The sequence below is a fragment of the Branchiostoma belcheri genome, unplaced genomic scaffold, assembly GCF_001625305.1.
Source record: "Branchiostoma belcheri isolate BF01 breed outbred unplaced genomic scaffold, Haploidv18h27 scaffold12, whole genome shotgun sequence".
NCBI lineage: Eukaryota > Metazoa > Chordata > Leptocardii > Amphioxiformes > Branchiostomatidae > Branchiostoma > Branchiostoma belcheri.
In genome coordinates this window covers 3,879,429-3,899,251 of record NW_017802602.1, presented here as the reverse complement: position 1 = coordinate 3,899,251, position 19,823 = coordinate 3,879,429, and the positions used below count along the sequence as shown (strand labels likewise).

Genomic DNA, 19,823 nt, shown 5'->3' with positions numbered 1-19,823 from the left:
TGCTCGAAATACGGAGGAAAACTCCGGTCCGAGACCGTAACGCAGGGGACCAACCATTTATAAACAAAGGGCGATCTGGGTAAAGGTTCTTATTCTTTCAAATTAAGGCTATGGTTACAATATACCTTCCCTTTTTATTAGGTAAGACATGAATTTAATGATATTCTAAATACAATATAGATTTTTACCGATGAATATCGTTTGTAATGAATTTCTGCATCATTTTTGCACCATACCACCACCACTACTGGTTCACCCTTAAGTGTATACGCGAAAATATGGCGTCTGCTTCCGTAATGAGTCAATGAATCTAGTTCTCCCTTCCTGTATCTAAACTATAGCTATTTTATCCTTCAGCTCAACATGTTTGACACCGTAAAACTCTGACAGGACAAAGCGTCTACTCCAGAACGACACCAACATGTTTCAGAGACCGAGAAACTGGATCAACCAGGCCCTGTGGAAGCCTCGGAACCCACATTCACTGGAACATCTCAAGTAAGTGTGAAATGTCAAGTATTATAAATTATATAATAACGTGTAGATAGGTGTTCAAAGAACAACTTGTTGTTCTTGTTGACTTTTAATGCCTCTAGATACTCTAGAAACCTTTTTTCAACGCAAGAATCTTAAAATACACTTGGTATACTTATTTAATAGGCTATGCATGAAATTTATAATTTTGTGAAGTACGTTGATGACCATGGTCCCATGTTACAAATCACCAAGCAGATCCTATGGTGGCAAGACAGTATCCATTGGCCGGAATGGTGACCAAAGGCACCATGTAACCATTTTAGCCCCGGTGGCTAATGGTCACTGGCCTCTTTAATTAAGGATCTGATTTTGGAGATTACTAAGTACTACTAGTACACAAAATGTATCATTTTACAGTGTACTAGTTAGAGAAGAGAAGCTAATGACTATCACATGATAATTGATTGATTGTATACACTTTGTTTCAAACTCAAAGATCGAATTCCACCATGAAACAGATACTTGTACCAAAATTGATTTTTCTTTTGTAAACTGCAACAGTTTGACAACTCACTTGTATAAATATTTGTTGTTTTTGTAACATACATCAACTGGCCTTAATGAATACATATTGGTTCAACTGACACTGTGTTTAAGAATTTGACAGCTGTTGAAATAGAGCAGTCCCATCCAAACAATATCTTTGAATGAATATGAATAATGTCTTTCTTTTCTGTTTTTGAATCCAAAAGTGTTCCGATTTTATACATGTATATTGTGTGTATACACTGACTCAAACTTGTAGGTGGGTACCTCTACATATACATAAGGACCACCATTATTTTGACCACTTTTGGTGGTGTCTTAAAATTATCAGTATACATTTGTAATTTCTTCTGTTGATAAAAAAATCCTGTTTGCAGTGACCACCTCCCCACATAGAGTCTGATAGAGTGGATTTTATTGGTCCCCAGAGTGGTCTTCTTTGGCAGTATTGACTGTTTTATAGAATCTGATATGAATTAATGATGCCACATTAGACACAAGGCAACTCAATTTTCCTGCTCACATGTATTTTGCAGGTTTCTGTACGGCGTGCTTGCGAAGAACGCCGTGGTGACGGAACAGAACCGTAGTCTGCTGGTGGAAACTTTGCGCTCCATCTCCGAGATTCTCATCTGGGGAGATCAAAATGACAGCTCTGTCTTCGAGTAAGTCATTTTATTAACTACCTTCAGTGTGTGTCACTATTCATGTTGCCATCATGCTCACCTGACATAGCCCAGCCAATTCAATCAGCACTGTTCATACTTGTGTCATCAAAATAACAGAAAAACAATACATTCACTGCAACTAGGGTGGTTATATACCGGCTATACAGATACAGAAGCTGGTGTGTTACACCGAAGGGCGGTTATACCGGCTATACAGATACAGAAGCTGGTGTGTTATGCTGAAGGGCAGTTATACCAGCTATACAGATACAGAAGCTGGTGTGTTGCACTGAAGGGCGGTTATACCACCTATACAGATACAGAAACTGGTGTGTTGTGCTGAAGGGCGGTTATACCAGTTATACAGATACAGAAGCCAGTGTTTTACACCGAAGGGCAGATTATACTGGCTATTCACATATTTTTCAACTGTTTTCCTTTCCTTCAACAGTTTCTTCCTGGAGAAGAACATGCTGCTGTTTTTCCTGCGGATCCTCCGTCAGAAGACGGGTCGTTACGTGTGTGTGCAGCTGCTCCAGACACTCAACATCTTGTTTGAAAACATCCAGAATGAAACATCGCTATGTAAGTAATATATATTTTGAGATATTGTTTTGGATGGGCTTATGTTTGGGTTTGTGCGTTTGCTTGAGATGACCTAGCGCATGCCAGGTGGGAGTAAGTGGGTGGTACATGGAGGAATTCAGGCAGAGGTTGACTGGGTGTAATAAATACAATTGTACCTCATGAAATTACAGCATACTTTCACAGTTACAATACATAATCATAATCACAAAAATGGAAAACTGTCAAACAAGTCAAGGTTGACCTGGACCAGGCGGCTGTTGCCATGGTAACTGCTGCTGTAGGAGATACCCTGTGGTGTTGGATAACATAATGTAGCAAGTAGCAGGACAGAGTTGGACTCATGTCACCATACATATAGAACCATAGTTTGTTAGGCTAGACCATGTGAAGGTAAACATTACGCATTTGCATTGCGATTTTTACCTACTGTAAAAGTCTCTACTACTAGTTTTAGAATAAATTTTTTTGTCCTTTTTTGCACAGATTACCTGCTGTCCAACAACCATGTGAACTCCATCATCGTGCACAAGTTTGATTTCTCAGACGAGGAGGTCCTGGCCTACTACATCTCCTTCATCAAGACCCTGTCTCTCAAGCTCAACTCACATACCATTCACTTCTTCTATAATGAGGTATGATACAGTATGCTGGCTGCTATATTGCTCTGGTACATGATTACTAGTACTAGTATGTAGACCACAGTCTGTAAAGCAGGCATTCCAAGTTTGAGGAGAGCCCGACTTTGTTTGAGGAAACTTTATTTGGTCTTCTTAGACAAGTGGTGTTATAATATATTATGTAAAAGCAGACAATGCAGAGAACAAGAATACTGCAGCAATAGACTGCCCTAGCCTGTGTATACAAAGCTCTCGGCCGGAGGTTAATGACCCCCACCCCAACCGGCAACCTAGGGCGGCGGCCGCGAGGAGCGCGATTTAGTCAGGCTATAGACTGCCCCAGTATTGTTTTTTTGGCATGTTTTTGTGTTTGTCTATGGATGTCTGTGGTTCTATGACTCCCAGTATACAGTACACATTGCAGGGTGGCCATACATGATGTTGTTGTATATAATCTGTTGCAGCACACCAATGACTTCCCACTGTACACAGAAGCCATTAAGTTCTTTAACCACTCGGAGAGTATGGTACGGATAGCTGTACGGACCCTCACACTGAATGTGTACAAAGGTAATATACCATACCAGTGATATCATCTTTGTGTTTGTTTCTTTTGAATAACTTCAAAACTGCCTGTAGTACACCAGTCTTGTACAGTAAGAACAAGCCAGTGTTCTAGCCAGCCTGAATTTTTTTCTATCATCTCAATTTTGTATGATGTAACCTGTCACGTTGAGAGGAGTCCAGGCATGTTTCCTAGCAAAATTTTGAAATCTTGACCCTCTGAAATCCTGTTTCCTGAATTTCCGAAGGGCAAATTTTGTTGGTAGACTGTTTTGTTATCACATCTCTTTCATTACCTTAACACGCTGAATTTTGTCTATCTAAGATGACAGATTGGGCAAATTTTTGTCCGTCACAAGCAACAAAATTATGTCAAATGGCAGAAAGACTGATGCTGACTAGAACACTGATCTGTGCAATAAGATATTCATTCACACTAGAAGTTTTTAGCATGTGTGTTACTTCGTTATGAGTTGTTTGATCAATAGATGATGTTTTTCCCAGTGGATGACAAGTCCATGCTCCAGTTTATCCGAGCCAAGACGGCAGCCCCGTACTTCTCCAACCTGGTCTGGTTTATAGGGAACCACATCCTGGAACTGGACAACTGTGTCAAAAATGACGCAGAGTGAGTTTTTCCTGTTACTTCTGGGTACGGGAGTATTATTTTGGGTGGCTAAGTGCATCATACCATCCCTTCCGCAGTTTCAATACATTCACAAAAACCCATAATACTTCCCAGAGATCTGTGAACTTGAAGGTCAGGAAAATGCATAATACTTCCCGGAAGTCTGGGATCTGTGATGTCTTGCTTAGAATTTCAATTGGTCAGCAAGTATAACTGCCCTTAGACACAATGCAGGCTATACTACATGAAACACTTTGCCCTCTGAATGAGTCACAATGTTTTTGGTTCAAATAGATTCTATCCACATAACATGAAACTCACTGTTCACAATTTTGGACAAATGATTGCTATGTTGAATGTATGAATGTTGTTTTAGCCACATCGAGCAGACTTGTAATTCTGTTGAACGTATCTAGAGGGCACACATGCATATCCCCAAAAAAGCTCTTCATTTGTAAATTGTTTCAGCCACATCAATTAGACCCAACCGCAATTCTTGAGAAAGTAGCCATAGGGCACACTTATACAGCCAGTGTTCATGTATGATGTTGTTTCAGTCACCAGAACCATGAGGCCATTCAATTACAACAAGAAGCTATCCCAGATACTAGTACTGGTATTGCATCACAGCATTTACCAGACTTGCCTGCAAGTCTTTTAAAGGTAGCCAGAGGAAGCACATGCATGTCCAAAGAAAGCTGTTCTTGTGTCTTGCTTGCTAAGCTTGGCCTGGAAGACATCAAGTCTGTTGTGCAGTCACGCCGCCTCCGATGGTACGGGCACGTTAAGCGTGCCAGTGGCTGCATCAACACCATCGTGGACTTCAAGTTGCCAGGCAGCAGAGGCGGCGGCAGGCCGAGAAAAACCTGGGTGGAGTGTCTCCAGAGGGATATTAAGGAGTGTGGTCTGTCTAGCACAGACCCACAGGACAGAGCCAGCTGGAGGCGAGGTGTCCAGAACAGCCGTCTGCTGCCCACCCCTGGGACAGGGAAACCGGCAGCAGAATAATCTAAACCAGGATAGTGAGTGAGTGAGTGTGTGTGAATGTTGAACCAGAACCATGGAACCATGAGGCCATTGACTCACACCATCATCATTTGCCTGCAATTCCTTTAAAAGTAGCCAGAGGGCACTCACGTATGATGTCGTTTCAGCCACCAGAGCCGTGGCAGGCTGGGAGACCTGGTGGCAGAACACCTGGACCATCTCCACTATCTAAACGACATCCTGTGTCTCAACATCAAGGACCTTAACGATGTCCTGACGGACCATCTACTCAACAGACTCTTCATCCCACTGTACGTGTACTCTCTCAGTCACGACGGAACGGAAGAAGTACGATATCAGGTAACAGACTCTTCATCCCGCTGTACGTGTACTCTCTCAGTCACGACGGTGGGGAAGGAGTACGATATCAGGTAACAGACTCTTCATCCCGCTGTACGTGTACTCTCTCAGTCACGATGGTACGGAAGGAGTACGATATCAGGTAACAGACTCTAACTTCATTCCGCTGTACGTGTACTCTCTCAGTCACGACGGTGGGGAAGGAGTACGATATCAGGTAACAGACTCTAACTTCATTCCGCTGTACGTGTACTCTCTCAGTCACGATGGCACAGAAGGAGTACGATATCAGGTAACAGAGATGCCAGTGATGACCTCTTATAGCAAACTGAGATCATCTTACATGGCAAATGTTCTCAGTCTTGCTGGAATTGCTGTTAATGTGCCAGGGTGGTTTGCCATTGTACAAATCCTAAATTTCAAGTCAACCCCTTGATCTAAAGTGACATGAATCAAAGTTGGAAATATCCGAAAATTTACAGACTCCAATCAAGATCTCTGCTAGCAGCAAATTAAACTGAATTTTACAGTACGCCAGGATTTAAAGTAATGATTCTATGTTAATTGTTTATTAGAATTAATGTTGTGTGTGTTTTTTTTTTTCAGCAGGATGGAAGAAGTAGAGTCAGTCCAGTTGTCTCCCTGTTCCTACTATCACAGGTAGGTATACATAATGATAATATTGGGACTGCTATGTACAAGTTTTAGTTTTGATATTTTTCATATTAGACATGCCAATTTTCTAAATCAAGATGATGAAATGGCCATAATTTTGGCAAAAAATGATAAAATTAAGTATTATTAGTCACTTCTCCAGCCAGCCAGTCACAATCTGTTTTACATCCCCTGAATACTGCAGGTATTTCTGATAATTCAGCACGCCCCATTGGTGAACTCCCTGGCTGACTTCGTCTTTAACCAAGGTCCTCAGGGCGAGGCATTGGAGGAGGAACAGGCAACAAACTCTCACCAGGTCAGCACTGCTTTCTGGCAATGCTTCAGGGGTAGAGCCTTTCGACAATTAATGACCTGTCCTACATATACTTCAGATAGACAAAAGTTAATGAAAATGATCACATGTAAAGCTGGTAAACCTCTCCCAAAGACATAGACATTTTCAATCTACTTATGTCATGCTCCGACTCTATATCTACGTACTTAGGCCAATATATATGTAGTGCATAATACTAAAGAGAGAAAGTATTGTAACAGATAGTAATGCCTAACGCATATCATGTCATACGCCATTTCATATTTCTGTAGTAAAGTAGTCTGTTAGAAGAGACTTGATTGTATTGTATTGTATTGATCACACTGCCATACATTGTACATGTACCATGTACAACTGTCGAGCAATAAAGTTCACTTATTAACTTCCAGGTACAAAATGTATAGTACAGTTTTCAGTGGCTGAGTAGGTTGACAGTACCAGGGATGAAGGTAAAATTGACAGGCAGAATGACTTAAGTGGGCAAAAGGTTAGACACAAGAAATGGGGTAAATTTCAAAGTAGGTTGATAGCACTGGCAGGCAGAGAGACAGAACAAAAATGTCAGACACAGGAAATATGGCGAACTTGAAGGTCATGAATACCCAGATGTCCTTGGTTCAAATCCTGTCATGTCACCGATCTTGTGTCCTTTTCCTTTGTATTACTGACCCAGATTTGTTCTCCCTCACATCACCAGGATCCCTCGTCAGGGAACCCGCGTCGCTTCTTCCCACCGGCTGAGACCCTGGAGAAGTCGCTCGAGGCCAGTATCGGGAGGGGGAAGAAGAAACAGAAGAAGCAGCCCAACTCTCGCAACACAGAGCCGGGAGAGGATGAGCAGACAGAGTACACAGAGGGGAACTCCACTTTCTATAAGGACTCGGGAGAGTTCCCTGATACAGGGGCAGAAGGTAGGAAAACTACTGATGAGAAATCCTTTTTTCAGCATACCTGCACTGGTGTAGGTAAACATTGAAAATAACCTGCACCAGACAAATTTTACCTGCACCACTCAGCATTAGGAAGTATTGGATCATAAAAACTGTTCAGAAACCATTGCTTTGATTTCTGTTCACAGCTCCAATCTTACCTATACTAACCTGCATATGCTGGTGATATTTCCAACTTTGTGTTGTCGTGAACAATCTTGTGGGGTTGAATGGTCAAGTGGCTAGACTAGCGAACACTTGCCTGGATGCGAACCTTTTCAGCTTTAGTACAGGGATATGAAAAGTGTTTTGTTGCAAGTCTATGATTCTGGGTCATTTAGAAGGATGATGTTACATCTCTTGCTCTTCTCTGGTGCTGTAGTGTAGTGGTCTTATTTTGTGGAAGAACATGGATAAAACATTGTGTCCTTTGTAACTAACTTAACTAACCAGCTAACCACGTTCATCAGATCTGTCCCTGCGGAGTGTTAAGACGAGTGATCGCTCCCGCGCCCCTCTGGTAGGCCCCGCACACTGGTTGATGGGTCCAATTGACGGCCAGGCCCCGTCTGATTATACCCTGATGTATCGCAGAAGTAGTACGGAAAGCCAGATGCAAGGCACATCAGTCAGGAGGAGTAAGCCCACAGGTGAGACCAGGAGACCCTGGACTCTCATACTACTGTGGTGGTGGCAAGGTTTTTTTTGGCGGTGCCTCTGGAGCGGAGCCTTTTATTCTTTCTTACAGTCTGCTGCTATGGTGGTGTGTTTTCAGTTATCTTTGAGTGGGATGTTTCTCATATAACAGTCGTGCTTCCACTTGATTGCTGCATCATTTTGCAGGGATTTCTGTGGTGGTGCCTTGGGAGTGGAGCCTTTTATTCATTTTCACATGCAGCTATTTTGGTGGCAATGGTGCTTTTTCTTGATTTCAGTTAGAACTTCAGTGAGTTACCAGTAATTTCTCACTCTACGGTTTTGGCAAGAATGTCTTTATGTAACAGTGTCATTCTGCATGTTTTTTTGATGCCTCAGGGGTGAAGCCTTTATTCTTTTTCTCATATGGCTATTGTGGTGTTTTTTCTTGTTTTTGGTCAGTAGCTGTTTCCCATACTGTGGTGGCAAGGACATTTCCATACCCTGGTAACAGCATCATTCTGCAAGAATTTGTTTGCATTGCCTTGGGAGCATCACCTTTTGTTCTTTCTTAGCCATTGTGGATGTTTTCCTTTGTTTCCAGCAGGGTTTTGTTTTGCAACACCATCTTCCTGCATCCACTAATTTCACAGATGTTGCAATTTTCAGAAAAACTAAACAACTAAACAAACTAATATACAAGACTTGAATACCATATCATTTAAGAACTTATAATATATGAGACCCTTGCCTGTTTGAGATCTCTTATGTGAGTTTGAATGAATGGACTATGGTGAATATACAATCATGGTATTATGTCAGACAGCTGAAATACCTGGTTTGCATATTTTGGGGGTTGGAGATCTCTTTAATTTTACCATAATGTGATTTACCATGCAACGACTGTTTTGTTTCTGACATCTGTTTTTGTGCGTCTCCACACCAGCATTACCAGGAGACACAGTCATCAGTAGTCAGAACATCACAGATGAGGAGAAATGTTCTCGAGCCGCAGCCACCGGTGTAAGACAGACAGAGACTACTACAGGCTTCAAAAGGTAAGGACTTGGAATATTCATACTGTATCCCCAAAAATACCTGCACAGCTTCAATTTTACCTGCAGTAATCTGCATATTCCAGTAGTAGTGAGAGCCCTGAATGTACATTCGGTATCTGTTGGTGTTGGTAAGGACTTGCTACAAAGTTCCTTTGTAACTACAGTCATTCTTTTTCAGGCGATACCTTGATGCCATATTCGACACCCTGGACTGTGGAAACAACGACTATGAAGCCTTGTTTTCCCTCTGTCTTCTGTATGCCATGGGCAAAAATGAAGGTAGGGACTGATTCTGTTGTCTTTGAATGTACTGTACCCGGTACCATCCAAATGGAGACATTAATACCCCTTTAATTGAAATATATTTTTTTCCTAGATATAATACTCGTGAATAAGCCAAAAATTGGCTTTCATTTTCCCAATTATCAATTGCAGAATGCTTCCAATTGATACAACATAGTCTTTACAGGCATACCAGGGCAGGCTGTTCCTGGTATGTCCTACGATGACAAAGCTGTACTGACTTTTGCCATATATTATTGTCAGGTATTCGGGAAGGCTTGATGGATGCTGTAGCCATGCCGTCTGTCCACTCCCCAACTAAACAACATTACAGCTCACCACTGTTGGAGAGGCTGCTCAAGGTCCTAGAACTCAGCACTAAACAAGGTGTGATGTCGAGTATTTCTTTCATTTGGTGTGACTGAAGTGCGTGGAGATGATATGTAGTGTGGAAATGTACATGTAGGGTAGTGTGGAGATACATGTAGTGTAGTATGAAAATGTAGCTTCAATATAGTATGCTGTGGAGAAACACTCTATTGTGGAGCTGTTTTGTAGTGTGTAGCTGCAATGTATTGTGGAGATAGGTTAGTAAAGTGTATGGTTTAGGATGGAAATGTAGTATAGTATAGAGATGTAGTGCCAAAGTATAGAGTGTAGAGATGTAGTGTAGTGTAGAGTAGAGATATAGAGTGCAGTTTGGGAGTAGAGATATAGAGTGCAGTGTGGAGGTATGAAGTGTAATGTTTTACTAAAGCTTTTAGTGTAGTGTGAAGGTTTAGAGTGTAGTGTAGAGTCTAATGATGTTGCGTAGTGTACTGGGGTAGAGTATAGTGTTGAGGTATTAATGAAAAAAATATAATGTGGACATGTGCATCCCCAGTTTCTGCTGTCCGTGTTGCGACGCTGTGGCTGAGCTGTACGCTGGTGAAACAGCTGGTGCTGTCCCGGGACCAGTGTTACCTACAGGACAGACACGTGGCCTACGTGGAGGGGGTCCGAGAGGCCGCAACACTCCTGCTCCGCATGTTCTACAAGGTATGACTCTTCATAGCAATGGAGATCAATAAAAAAAATGAAAAACATCCGCAATTCCATTTCTAAAACTTACATGTGTTTAATTGTAGTCCTGTTTTCAACTGTAACGCACATGTATGACCTGACATTTTTGGCAATGTTAGCAATTATTGCAAAGAAGGCCTGATGGTGTTAACTTCTTTTGGTAGAAAGGGAAAGACATTGTCCACAGATGTCAAAACAGTCCTACCTACACAATGCATGTGTTTGCTGCTGACTGCAAAAACCGCAAATGTGAAACTGCCATGAACGTTTCTTGATTTACAGTATCGTGATTGCAGATAAAAGAAAGACATTTTGTTTGCCTTTTTGTTACAGGGTGATGAGATCTTTCTGGATATGTTTGAGGATGAGTTTGGAAAAATGAAGGTTTGTGTAATAATTACATACATGTATTATTGTAATATCACCTTCAAATTGTAACAAGCTCAATGTTATACTGAATTTAGCTCTTTTTGAAACCATATTTTACAATGTAAGAAGATTGAAATTGTAAGGTTGCACATGTAAGGGGTCACTCGATGTTATTCTGGTCAGCAAAATTAGGATAATAGAAATATGCTAGTCAAAAGGTCTTTTGTTTTGCAGAACTACAGGTAGTCATAAGTCATATGGAACTTTAGCATTGGGCAGACTTAATGATCTGAATTATCATCAACTAGTCATCTTTTGTTCTGTTTTGTTTTGATAAGATTAAGAATGTACGATTATTGTTGTTCCAGGAGAAGCCGTTGAATGTAGAGTACCTGACCATGGACCCTTCAGTGTTACTCCCCCCTACTGGAACACCTCTCACAGGCATAGAGTTTGACAAACGCCTGCCGTGTGGGGAGGTCGAGAGGGCCAGAAAGGTAAGGATGTCTAAAACATGGATATCCAATAAGCACCTTTATTGGTTTCTATAAATTATAATCTTTCCTGCGGCTATGTAAATCAGTGCGGTGTACTAGGAAGTAGAGTGTTCACCTTGTATTTGGAAGGTCAGGAGTTCACACACTTGTTACACACTGTTCTCTCTCTATCTGCTTAGTATTCAGTACTTGTGAGAAAGAGTATGGGAGTTGAATACACACCACTACCAGTAGTCCCCTACTACAACATGTATATTGGCCCTTTGTGGCCTGAGGACTATGGAAACAGAGATGAGCACGACCCCTATATGCCAAAAAGGGTTGAAAGTGTTTTAGATTTGAGAATACATTGTCCATTGTCCAATGGTTGTAATGATTTTTCTGCCAAGCACCCAAAAACTGCCACATTATAAAAAACATGATGGAAAGTTACTGCAAAACCTCAAAGATAAAAACCACAATGAAGGTTTCAGGATTTACAAGGTACAAATGTAATAATGACCAGTACGATTATTTCCCATCAGGCCATGCGCACGTTCTTCCTCCTGCGGGACTTGTCCTTGTCGCTGCAGTTGAAGGTCGAGGACCAACTGCCGCTCACCAAAGACAGCGAGCTCATCAAGGAGAATGAGAAGTTAGACCTCAGTAAGTACCGTACAGTCTGTTATTTTTGCTAGTATTTAATTTTGCAGCAGGAGTTAAAAGGAGTTTTTTGCAGTCTCACAAGTTAGCTGTCAAAAAACAGTACTGTAGCACTAAAACACATATTCCTTGTGTCTTGTAGCAGTGAAGAGGCACTGAAAAACCCACAAATTTCCAAATAAAACCTCTGTAAAAAACTTTTGAGATGTGATGATTTCAGGTGGATGTTACTAACAGATGTTTTCAATATTGTTCTGCAGACAACAGTGACCTGATTGCTTGCACAGTGGTGACAGAAGACAAGTAAGTTTTACTCTATTTCAAGCCCACTCTTGGATATACAGTAATTTACTTATCTGTCAAAGGAAAATAATAAATTAGTACAATGTAGAAAATTTCTGGGGCCGAACTTCCTGTGTCTGTTCTTTTGTGACCTGCTACCAGAAAATTCTACCCACCCACGTGCTATCACTCAACTAAATTACCTGTAGGTAAAATTTATGCCATAAAAGGTTAATAATATTTTTTTTTTGGCCTCTACTTGTTTCCTGTAGACAGAGAGTTCGGCGTTTCCTGGTGATCGACGTTTACCAGCTGATCCTGGTGGAGCCAGACACCAAGAAACTGGGCTGGGGCGTGGCCAGGTTTGTGGGGTATCTGCAGGTGGGTGTTCATGTGCAGTACATGTACATGTAGGAGGTTGACTTTGTCTTTTAGATTTGTCATGTTGACAATGCCATTTTATATGTAGGGTATGCAGGATGCTTTGTCATGATATCTAGGTTTAAGTAGTAGGCACTTCGTCGGTCTTACAAGACCATGAAAGTACTTCATCTACACCTTGTACTTATTCTTGGCTCTGCACTTAAAGTGTCTCAGTTCTGATACTAGTCTCTGTTTTTCTTCCCCCTGATGTAAGCCCTTCTCAACTTCCTGTCTCCAGAGTGTTCTGTTTAGGTTTAATGTCCAGTTATTGAAATTAATGAAAATACGAGTTTTGTACATGACAGATGACTCACATATACAAAGTGTTGGCAACCCCTTGGACACCATTTCTTTTGCATGCTTATGTTTTAAATCTTAGTGCTTAATTGTCAAATCCTATCTGTCCCTACGTAGGATGTTGAGGTGACAGCAGACAAAGAAGACAGCCGCGCCCTCCACGTACAGATCCACAAGCCGACGTCCTCCGTCAGCGTGCAGGCCAGCCCCTCCTCCTACAAACCCATGCCACTCCTGTCCGCCAAGTTCATCTTCGACGACCACATCCGCTGCATGGCCGCCAAACAGAGGATGACTAAAGGCAGGAGCCGGGCACGCCAGGCTAAGATGAGACTCATCTCCAAACTACTGGACATGCCGGCGGCGGTGTCACCTCCATCACCCACACCTCCTCCTCACAGGTATGGGCTGGGAAAATTTAGTCTTTTGTTTTGCATTGTGGCCCTAAAAAAGGACCATTAAAAAGGATGCATGATGGCCTTGTGGTTAGGGTTGTTGACTTCAATATGAAGGTTCTTGCCTCAAATCCTGGTGTTGTGCTCTTTATATCTACTTCCTCCACTTGACTCAGGTGAAAATTAGTGCCTACCTTGAGTTAGGGACCTCTTCTTGGATGGGACGCTATGCTGGAGGTCCTGTTCTGCTGCAGTACCAAAGGAAGCCACCAGATGGCCCATAATCTAATCATTTCTTGGTTCATAGCAATCCATCCATTGCCTCCTGAGTTATGCTCTTCAGCCACAAACACCATTACAGTGGAACTATTACAAACATTACCAAAAATGTAACCTTCTTGGGGAAAATTTTCCATTCTCACTGACTGCCAGTTTTTTTATATGTAACTGTAAAGAAAGTATATGAATTCAATGTAGTTCATCTTTGGCAACTTTGTTTATTATATTATACAGTTGCTTTCTAGGAATGCCCCATTCATTCTTCCATGTTCTCTGTTTGATTCCCCAGAACCCTGCAGATGGGAGCCATGCGTATGTACACCGCCCACCCCAGCCACCAGGACCCCCCTCCCACCATGCGCAAGTTCGGGCCCGTCCCAGGGTTCGCACAGCGGCGGGCGTCCTCCCAAACGTCCCCCTCAAGTCGCCGGTCCGCTAGCCCCAACAAGGGTCGCTCCAGTCCGAAGGCGCAGAACCGATCCTTACAACATGAGACGTCCGTGGAAGAGGCACGGGAGGCGATACTTGCGGAGACCGCGGAGGCCATTCCGTTACAGGATCTGTCTAAACAGGGTCGGAGTTTCCCACAGGAGTCTGAGAAAGAACTGTCGTCTACCAACCTGTCCCCCAGCCTCAGGCCCGCGAAAGCGCCGCCTGCGTCGCTGCTTCCCCGACAAGATGACGACGGGGACAGACCGAGCTACCACGAGTCCGTTAAGCTGACGCGGCCAGCCGACCCGGATAGAATCCGGAGCATCAGCGACACGTCGTCGCGACAGGGTCGGAAAGAGACGAGAAGCGCGGAGGGCGACAGGAGGAGGAGTTCTAGCGACGGCTCAGGGAGTAGGATAAAGCCGACATGGCACCACGGAGCTCACTGGTACACAGGGGACACAGATGACGGGGACAACGGGGATTAGAATGACTCTTAGAGCAGTAAGCACTAGGGCTGTGTACCTAATACCTAGGTACATATCCAGACCTGATCATGTGTACCTGAGTAATATAAAACACTGTTGGACGTCATTTTTCACACTAATGATAGATAAATAGCAAATCTCAAAGACAACCATTTCACAATTTCGCCCTTGAGAATTAAGAAAGTTCGTAAATATTGTACTCTTGTTTTTAGATTACAATATGTAAACCCTCAAACAAAATTGACAATTCAGCACTAAAAAAGAGACGGTTTACTACACCTTCAGCTTAGATGATTGGCCAAAATTGTTTAGGTACAGGCACAGGGCCTGTATCTAAACCCATGTACTTGTACCTGTACCTAAAATTTGTTTAGGTACACAGCTCTAGAGACTTTAGTACTGGGGTAAGCTAACAGTGTTGTCAATGACAAGGTGAAAGAAACAAGCCATCAAGAGCACCTATACTAACAGTAAACCTGCCGACTTTACAAAAGAAAAGAGATCTTCCCTTGAGGCATGCTCAAGAAAAATATATTAGACACTGCCAGTTACAAGTGTACAATCATGATGATTTTTTAATGAACAGCCTGTCCTTTCTGTAAAACAATTATTGGAAAAAAATTCAAAATACATATTACATACCTGAACAGATTATCAGAAATATTTACTCTAAAATATCTATGCGGACTGCAGACAGAAGCTTCCATGACTGTATAAAAACATTTTGTCAGTATTTTACCTTCAAGATAATAAAGTTTAAATGTTGTAACGTCAGTCTGATATGACATTTATGTATTTGTACCGGTAAGAGTAAGACTGCTTGCAATATGAGGTCCTGCACACATTGTAGTCTTTTCAAGCAAAGATAGGATATGCTCATGTGCAAGTACAAACTGTACCTTAATCATGTATATAATACTGTATTATTATTGCCTTCTTGTATGTTCTACCATCATTGCACATAGTGTCAGGATTTCATGGTATTGGGCTCTTCCACTGTGCGGGGGGGGGGTGGACTTGTAAACAGTTTTTTTAGTATGTCATATCATGAAACAATACATAATGAAAAATTCTATTGGCAGCAAGTGTAATCTGTAAAATAATGCATTTTATTCAGAATAAATTCTGAAAGAAGTGAGTAGTGCAAGAATTTTAGGCTATATGTGTCATCCAATGTAAATGTACATGTACATGACATTTAAAACACATCTGCGTTTTGTTGCAAATGTATGATTCACATTACAATAAATGATTCAGTATGTTGATGTACATGATTAATATGATATGTGTATGCATGTAAATGTGCAAATTATTGGGCATAAGTGTTATTTATTCATTCTTTAACACCTTCAGTCATTTACTTAGGATCATGCAGAAAAGTGTATTCCATACATACAAGTAAATATAAAAGACATGATTTATGCTGTAATTGATGATAAAAATTTCTCTTTTAATGTACTAAGCAATGAGTGCTAACAGATTTCATGTAAAACTTTGTATAAATATATTATGGCTCTCACAAACACACAAATGTACAACTGTATACATGTAATAGGTAATGTGTGTTCTCCACTGTAAAACAGTGCCATGCCAATAAGATAGGCTACATCAATACACACACTGACATTCACGTTTATGCAAATTATGTCCATCAAATTTGCATACTTTGTAGTTGAACACTAGGCAACTCAAGTGCCTCCCATTATCATGCATCTACCACTGTGACAGTCCTGTTTATATATTCTAACTGATGTTTTATAGTTACACACAATCATACATCTTCAGACCTCATTTTTAAAGAAATGAGCTTCTTCTATACAATGCCATTTACATTTAAAGTACATGCGGTAGTTTGCGGTAGGGCAAGAATTAGAAGGATATGAAAGAACTTGGAAATGCACAAAGTAGAAAAGTTATATTCTACAAATTTGGTCAGTCTGGCATACTACTAGTGTCAGAAATTGTTCTTCGGACTGAAATCATTGAAGGTATTTTCAAGGTTTTCATGATAAAAAAAAGTATGGTAACAGTGTCACAGTAAGGGGAAAAAGTCGATCACACATTTTATACCACTTTAGGTTGTTGCACACTGTATGACCAATCGAGTCTACTTGTAATGTGAAATTTTAAAATTTCATAAGTAAGGAGAATCATCATGACCTAACTGTATGTCTAGCACTAATTTCCATCATACAGTAAACGTACAATGCCTTTGACTTCCATATTTTGCGCACATTTAATCGTTCAATGTTGTAAAATAAAACAATGGGACTTTATGTAATGTATTTTAATTGTTCATAATAGTATTCAGAAATTCACCAAAGACTATCGTGTTCCTAGTATGCACATACATAACGTTATATTAAATACTATATTAAAATAGAAGCCTCAGTTATTTTACTATTAAATTATTTGGGCCCATTTCTTGCTGTTCAATGTTTCCAGTACGTAACTTCCATTATGTAGTTAGCCATTAATTATGTTGTAGGTCTGTCAAGATTGAAACACCCCTCCTCTAACTTTATGAAGCAATCATTTGTGTGACAATATTAGTATTTTCCATTTTCTGCTGTGCCACCATTGTGACTAATGTTTTGCTAGAAGATCATTAAAAATTGCTATTAAAAGTACTAATAAGTAGTTGGTGTCTGTTGTTGTATAGCTGTGTATTCCATAGAAATACTAGGTGTTATAAATGCTATAAGATTTGTAGTACCAAGGATGTTATTAGCTCCTTGGTAGTACAGTACTTACTCTATGTTAAAATATATAAAAGAGATTGATAATAACGTTGATGTTTTTATATCAAAGTTTAATAGTTTGGAAAGTCCACTGATAAATTTCAATTCAATTTACAGCTCAGGCCATTTTGGCCTGCTTTTCATGTAATCCCGAATGTCACATTATTCCCAAATTAAAGAAGTCAATATGTTGGCAAAAATAAGCTTATAGTTATACATAATTTTTGTAACTATAAAATTATAGCCTTGTTCATGGTGGTGCAGTTTACCTTTCTCCGCCAGGAGCGCTCGTGCTCACAAGCACTCTGGGTACGAGAGCGCACTTCTTGTTCCAAACCGAGGCTGCCAGCAACCGCCATTTTTGAAAGAGTCTCCTTCCTGTCAAAAGTCGTCCGTTACTGAATTTTTTTCGTGTAAAAATGGAGAAAAAGAGCATGGAAACCGGCACAGCCTGTACAGCAGCTGAAAAGTGGGAGTTCAGCATGAATTCTGAGAACAACCGGCTCTCTACCTTCAAGGACTGGCCGTTTGACGACAACTGCCAGTGTGTTCCATCCAAGGTACAAGTAGATGTATATGGGAAGGGGTTACGATGTTTTTAGTCATATCGTCGACGATTGGGACTTGCTAATTCTTTATTTTTGTGAGCAAAAGCACGCCAGCATCCTTCTTGAAGTTACATCGTACTCTGTGTACATATAGTTGGAGGGAATCGTGTATTTGTGTGTGTATGATATGAGCAACTAGCGATCTGATAATTTCTGAATATGCAAATTATGTGGTTGGGGAGGGGCCTAGGGGGGGCTTTTTTTGGCTAAAAGTAAAACTCAAATTATGGTTCTAAATTTTTGGCACATCTTTTATAATATTTCAAGTCTTGTTTGTATTCCTTAATTAATCACTGCACAGCCCTAATAAAGATTATAAACTAAGTATTTATTCCCTTTTTTTACTATGAATTATGATAGTATATTAATAACTATGTTTTATACTATATTTGAAATTATTTGTCTTCATAAACATTATACCTTGATTTTGTTGAAGTTCAAAGCAAAGGCTGGAGAAAGCCCTGTCCTCTGGTGTACAAAGCTCACAGGTTGACTGAAATAGGAACAACTCATGATCAGGACTTGTGAATCTGATGCATGTGTTTCCCTCCTGCTGTAGATGGCAGCCGCTGGGTTCTACCACATCCCCACCGACCAGCAGCCAGACCTGGTCAGGTGTTTTGTGTGTTATAAGGAGCTGGAGGGATGGGAGCCTGATGACGACCCATGGTGAGCTGATGGTGTTTGTTTGTTTGTTTGTTTGTTTGTTTGTAACTGAAAAATCGCTATTTACCAGTTCTCTACTTACATGTACAAAAATGTATTTGCATCGTTATTAGCCCGCATAACAGACTGTTCTCAGGGCCAATACATATACTGACAGTATCCCCAAGTTTGGCAACAGTCTGGCACCCAATCTACTGGAGTGGTATATTGTTATCAAGTAACAAAATACACTTGACTGTCTTCCAGTTTTACACTATTAGTATTTCTGCCTGCATAAGGTTAACAAGTTCGATGATCACTAAAACTGGCCAGACCCTTACCCCTATCGATAACTGGTTACTTATTAAGTGTGGTGCATTCTTAGACATCCTTTAATGTGGGGCTTTCCTCAAATATGGGAACTACTGTTAAAAGTCCCCTTGATGAAAGAGAACATAGTGATATGGAAATGGCTTTTTTTTCTAACCAGGGCGGAACACAGGCGTCACCAGCCCAACTGTGACCTACTAAAGATAATGAAGAACCACAAAAGTCTGGATGAAATCACCGTCAAGGAGTTTCTGGACCTCGAGTGCAAGAGACAGCAGAACAGAACAGTAAGGAACAATGACATAAATAAACCTTATTTTTATCATTTTTATATAAATCATGAGACTTCATTCCATCATTTGATTGATTGCAATTACCCAAGAATATTATAGTATAAAAATGCTTACTTTATTGTTTCCTACAGCAGTAGTATATACACCTGGAGTCTTTAGTCTATGTTTGTGGCTGATATGAATTCAACTATGGGAAAAAGACAGTCTTTGTTTGTCTACACATCAGAGTTTGATGAACACAATATATTGTATACTACTCAGTAGTATATTAATACATTAGTTTGGATTGAAGGAGACATTTTCAAATGAGTGTATATTTTGTTTCATGTTCCAGAAAGCACAGATTGAGGAAAGAGTGAAAGAGTTTCGACAGCAGGCTGCGCGCGTCAGAGAACAAATGGAACTTCTTTAGAACAATTTTTATTGTTCTGGCATGTCTGCGAAACATGCCAGTATTATTATAAGACTTTCAAACAATGGAGGACTTTAACTAGTTTTAGTGGGCATAGATCTACTCAGGCCTGGGATGACAAAGTTTGGTTCGGCTTGATTTTTAATTGTGTAATTGGAGCAAATTGTTCTAATTCAAATCACAGCTATATTGGGTACCACAGCAGCTTCTGTTCAACAAGCATAACATATGGGGTGGCCCCGTTTTCCATGAAGAATATTAACCTTCAATTATTACTTAGTTAATGTCATTGAGTAT

The 19,823-nt window shown here is 40.7% G+C and overlaps 2 protein-coding genes across 2 annotated transcripts; both read left to right on the top strand.

Annotated features, from left to right (window-relative positions):
- The first annotated feature begins 240 nt into the window (after positions 1-240).
- On the top strand, positions 241-14,560 carry LOC109462856 (protein CLEC16A-like). The gene is made up of 22 exons (XM_019759494.1): positions 241-498; positions 1,560-1,688; positions 2,143-2,276; positions 2,763-2,911; positions 3,361-3,466; positions 3,965-4,088; positions 5,243-5,435; positions 6,042-6,095; positions 6,295-6,408; positions 7,124-7,337; positions 7,826-8,005; positions 8,938-9,049; positions 9,228-9,328; positions 9,596-9,718; positions 10,215-10,369; positions 10,727-10,777; positions 11,131-11,259; positions 11,784-11,904; positions 12,162-12,204; positions 12,456-12,564; positions 13,021-13,304; positions 13,867-14,560. Exons 1-22 carry the CDS (start codon positions 422-424, stop codon positions 14,495-14,497), a joined length of 3,333 nt encoding a protein of 1,110 aa, XP_019615053.1. The 5' UTR covers positions 241-421; the 3' UTR covers positions 14,498-14,560.
- Positions 14,561-17,559: 2,999 nt separating this feature from the next.
- LOC109462844 (baculoviral IAP repeat-containing protein 5-like) lies at positions 17,560-19,563 on the top strand. Its single transcript, XM_019759479.1, has 4 exons — positions 17,560-17,798; positions 18,406-18,515; positions 18,982-19,108; positions 19,449-19,563. The coding sequence occupies exons 1-4, from the start codon at positions 17,658-17,660 to the stop codon at positions 19,524-19,526; spliced, it is 456 nt and encodes a 151-aa protein (XP_019615038.1). The 5' UTR covers positions 17,560-17,657; the 3' UTR covers positions 19,527-19,563.
- The last annotated feature ends 260 nt before the right edge of the window (positions 19,564-19,823 follow it).

Bases quoted from the DNA above. Each gene is read 5' to 3' on its own strand.
- LOC109462844 (XM_019759479.1), top strand. From the start codon at position 17,658: ATGGAGAAAAAGAGCATGGAAACCGGCACAGCCTGTACAGCAGCTGAA. The intron at 17,799-18,405 runs GTACAAGTAGAT...CTCCTGCTGTAG, and splicing joins GCCAGTGTGTTCCATCCAAG to ATGGCAGCCGCTGGGTTCTA. The intron at 18,516-18,981 runs GTGAGCTGATGG...TTTTCTAACCAG, and splicing joins GAGCCTGATGACGACCCATG to GGCGGAACACAGGCGTCACC.
- LOC109462856 (XM_019759494.1), top strand. From the start codon at position 422: ATGTTTCAGAGACCGAGAAACTGGATCAACCAGGCCCTGTGGAAGCCT. The intron at 10,778-11,130 runs GTTTGTGTAATA...TTGTTGTTCCAG, and splicing joins ATGAGTTTGGAAAAATGAAG to GAGAAGCCGTTGAATGTAGA. The intron at 11,905-12,161 runs GTAAGTACCGTA...ATTGTTCTGCAG, and splicing joins GAATGAGAAGTTAGACCTCA to ACAACAGTGACCTGATTGCT.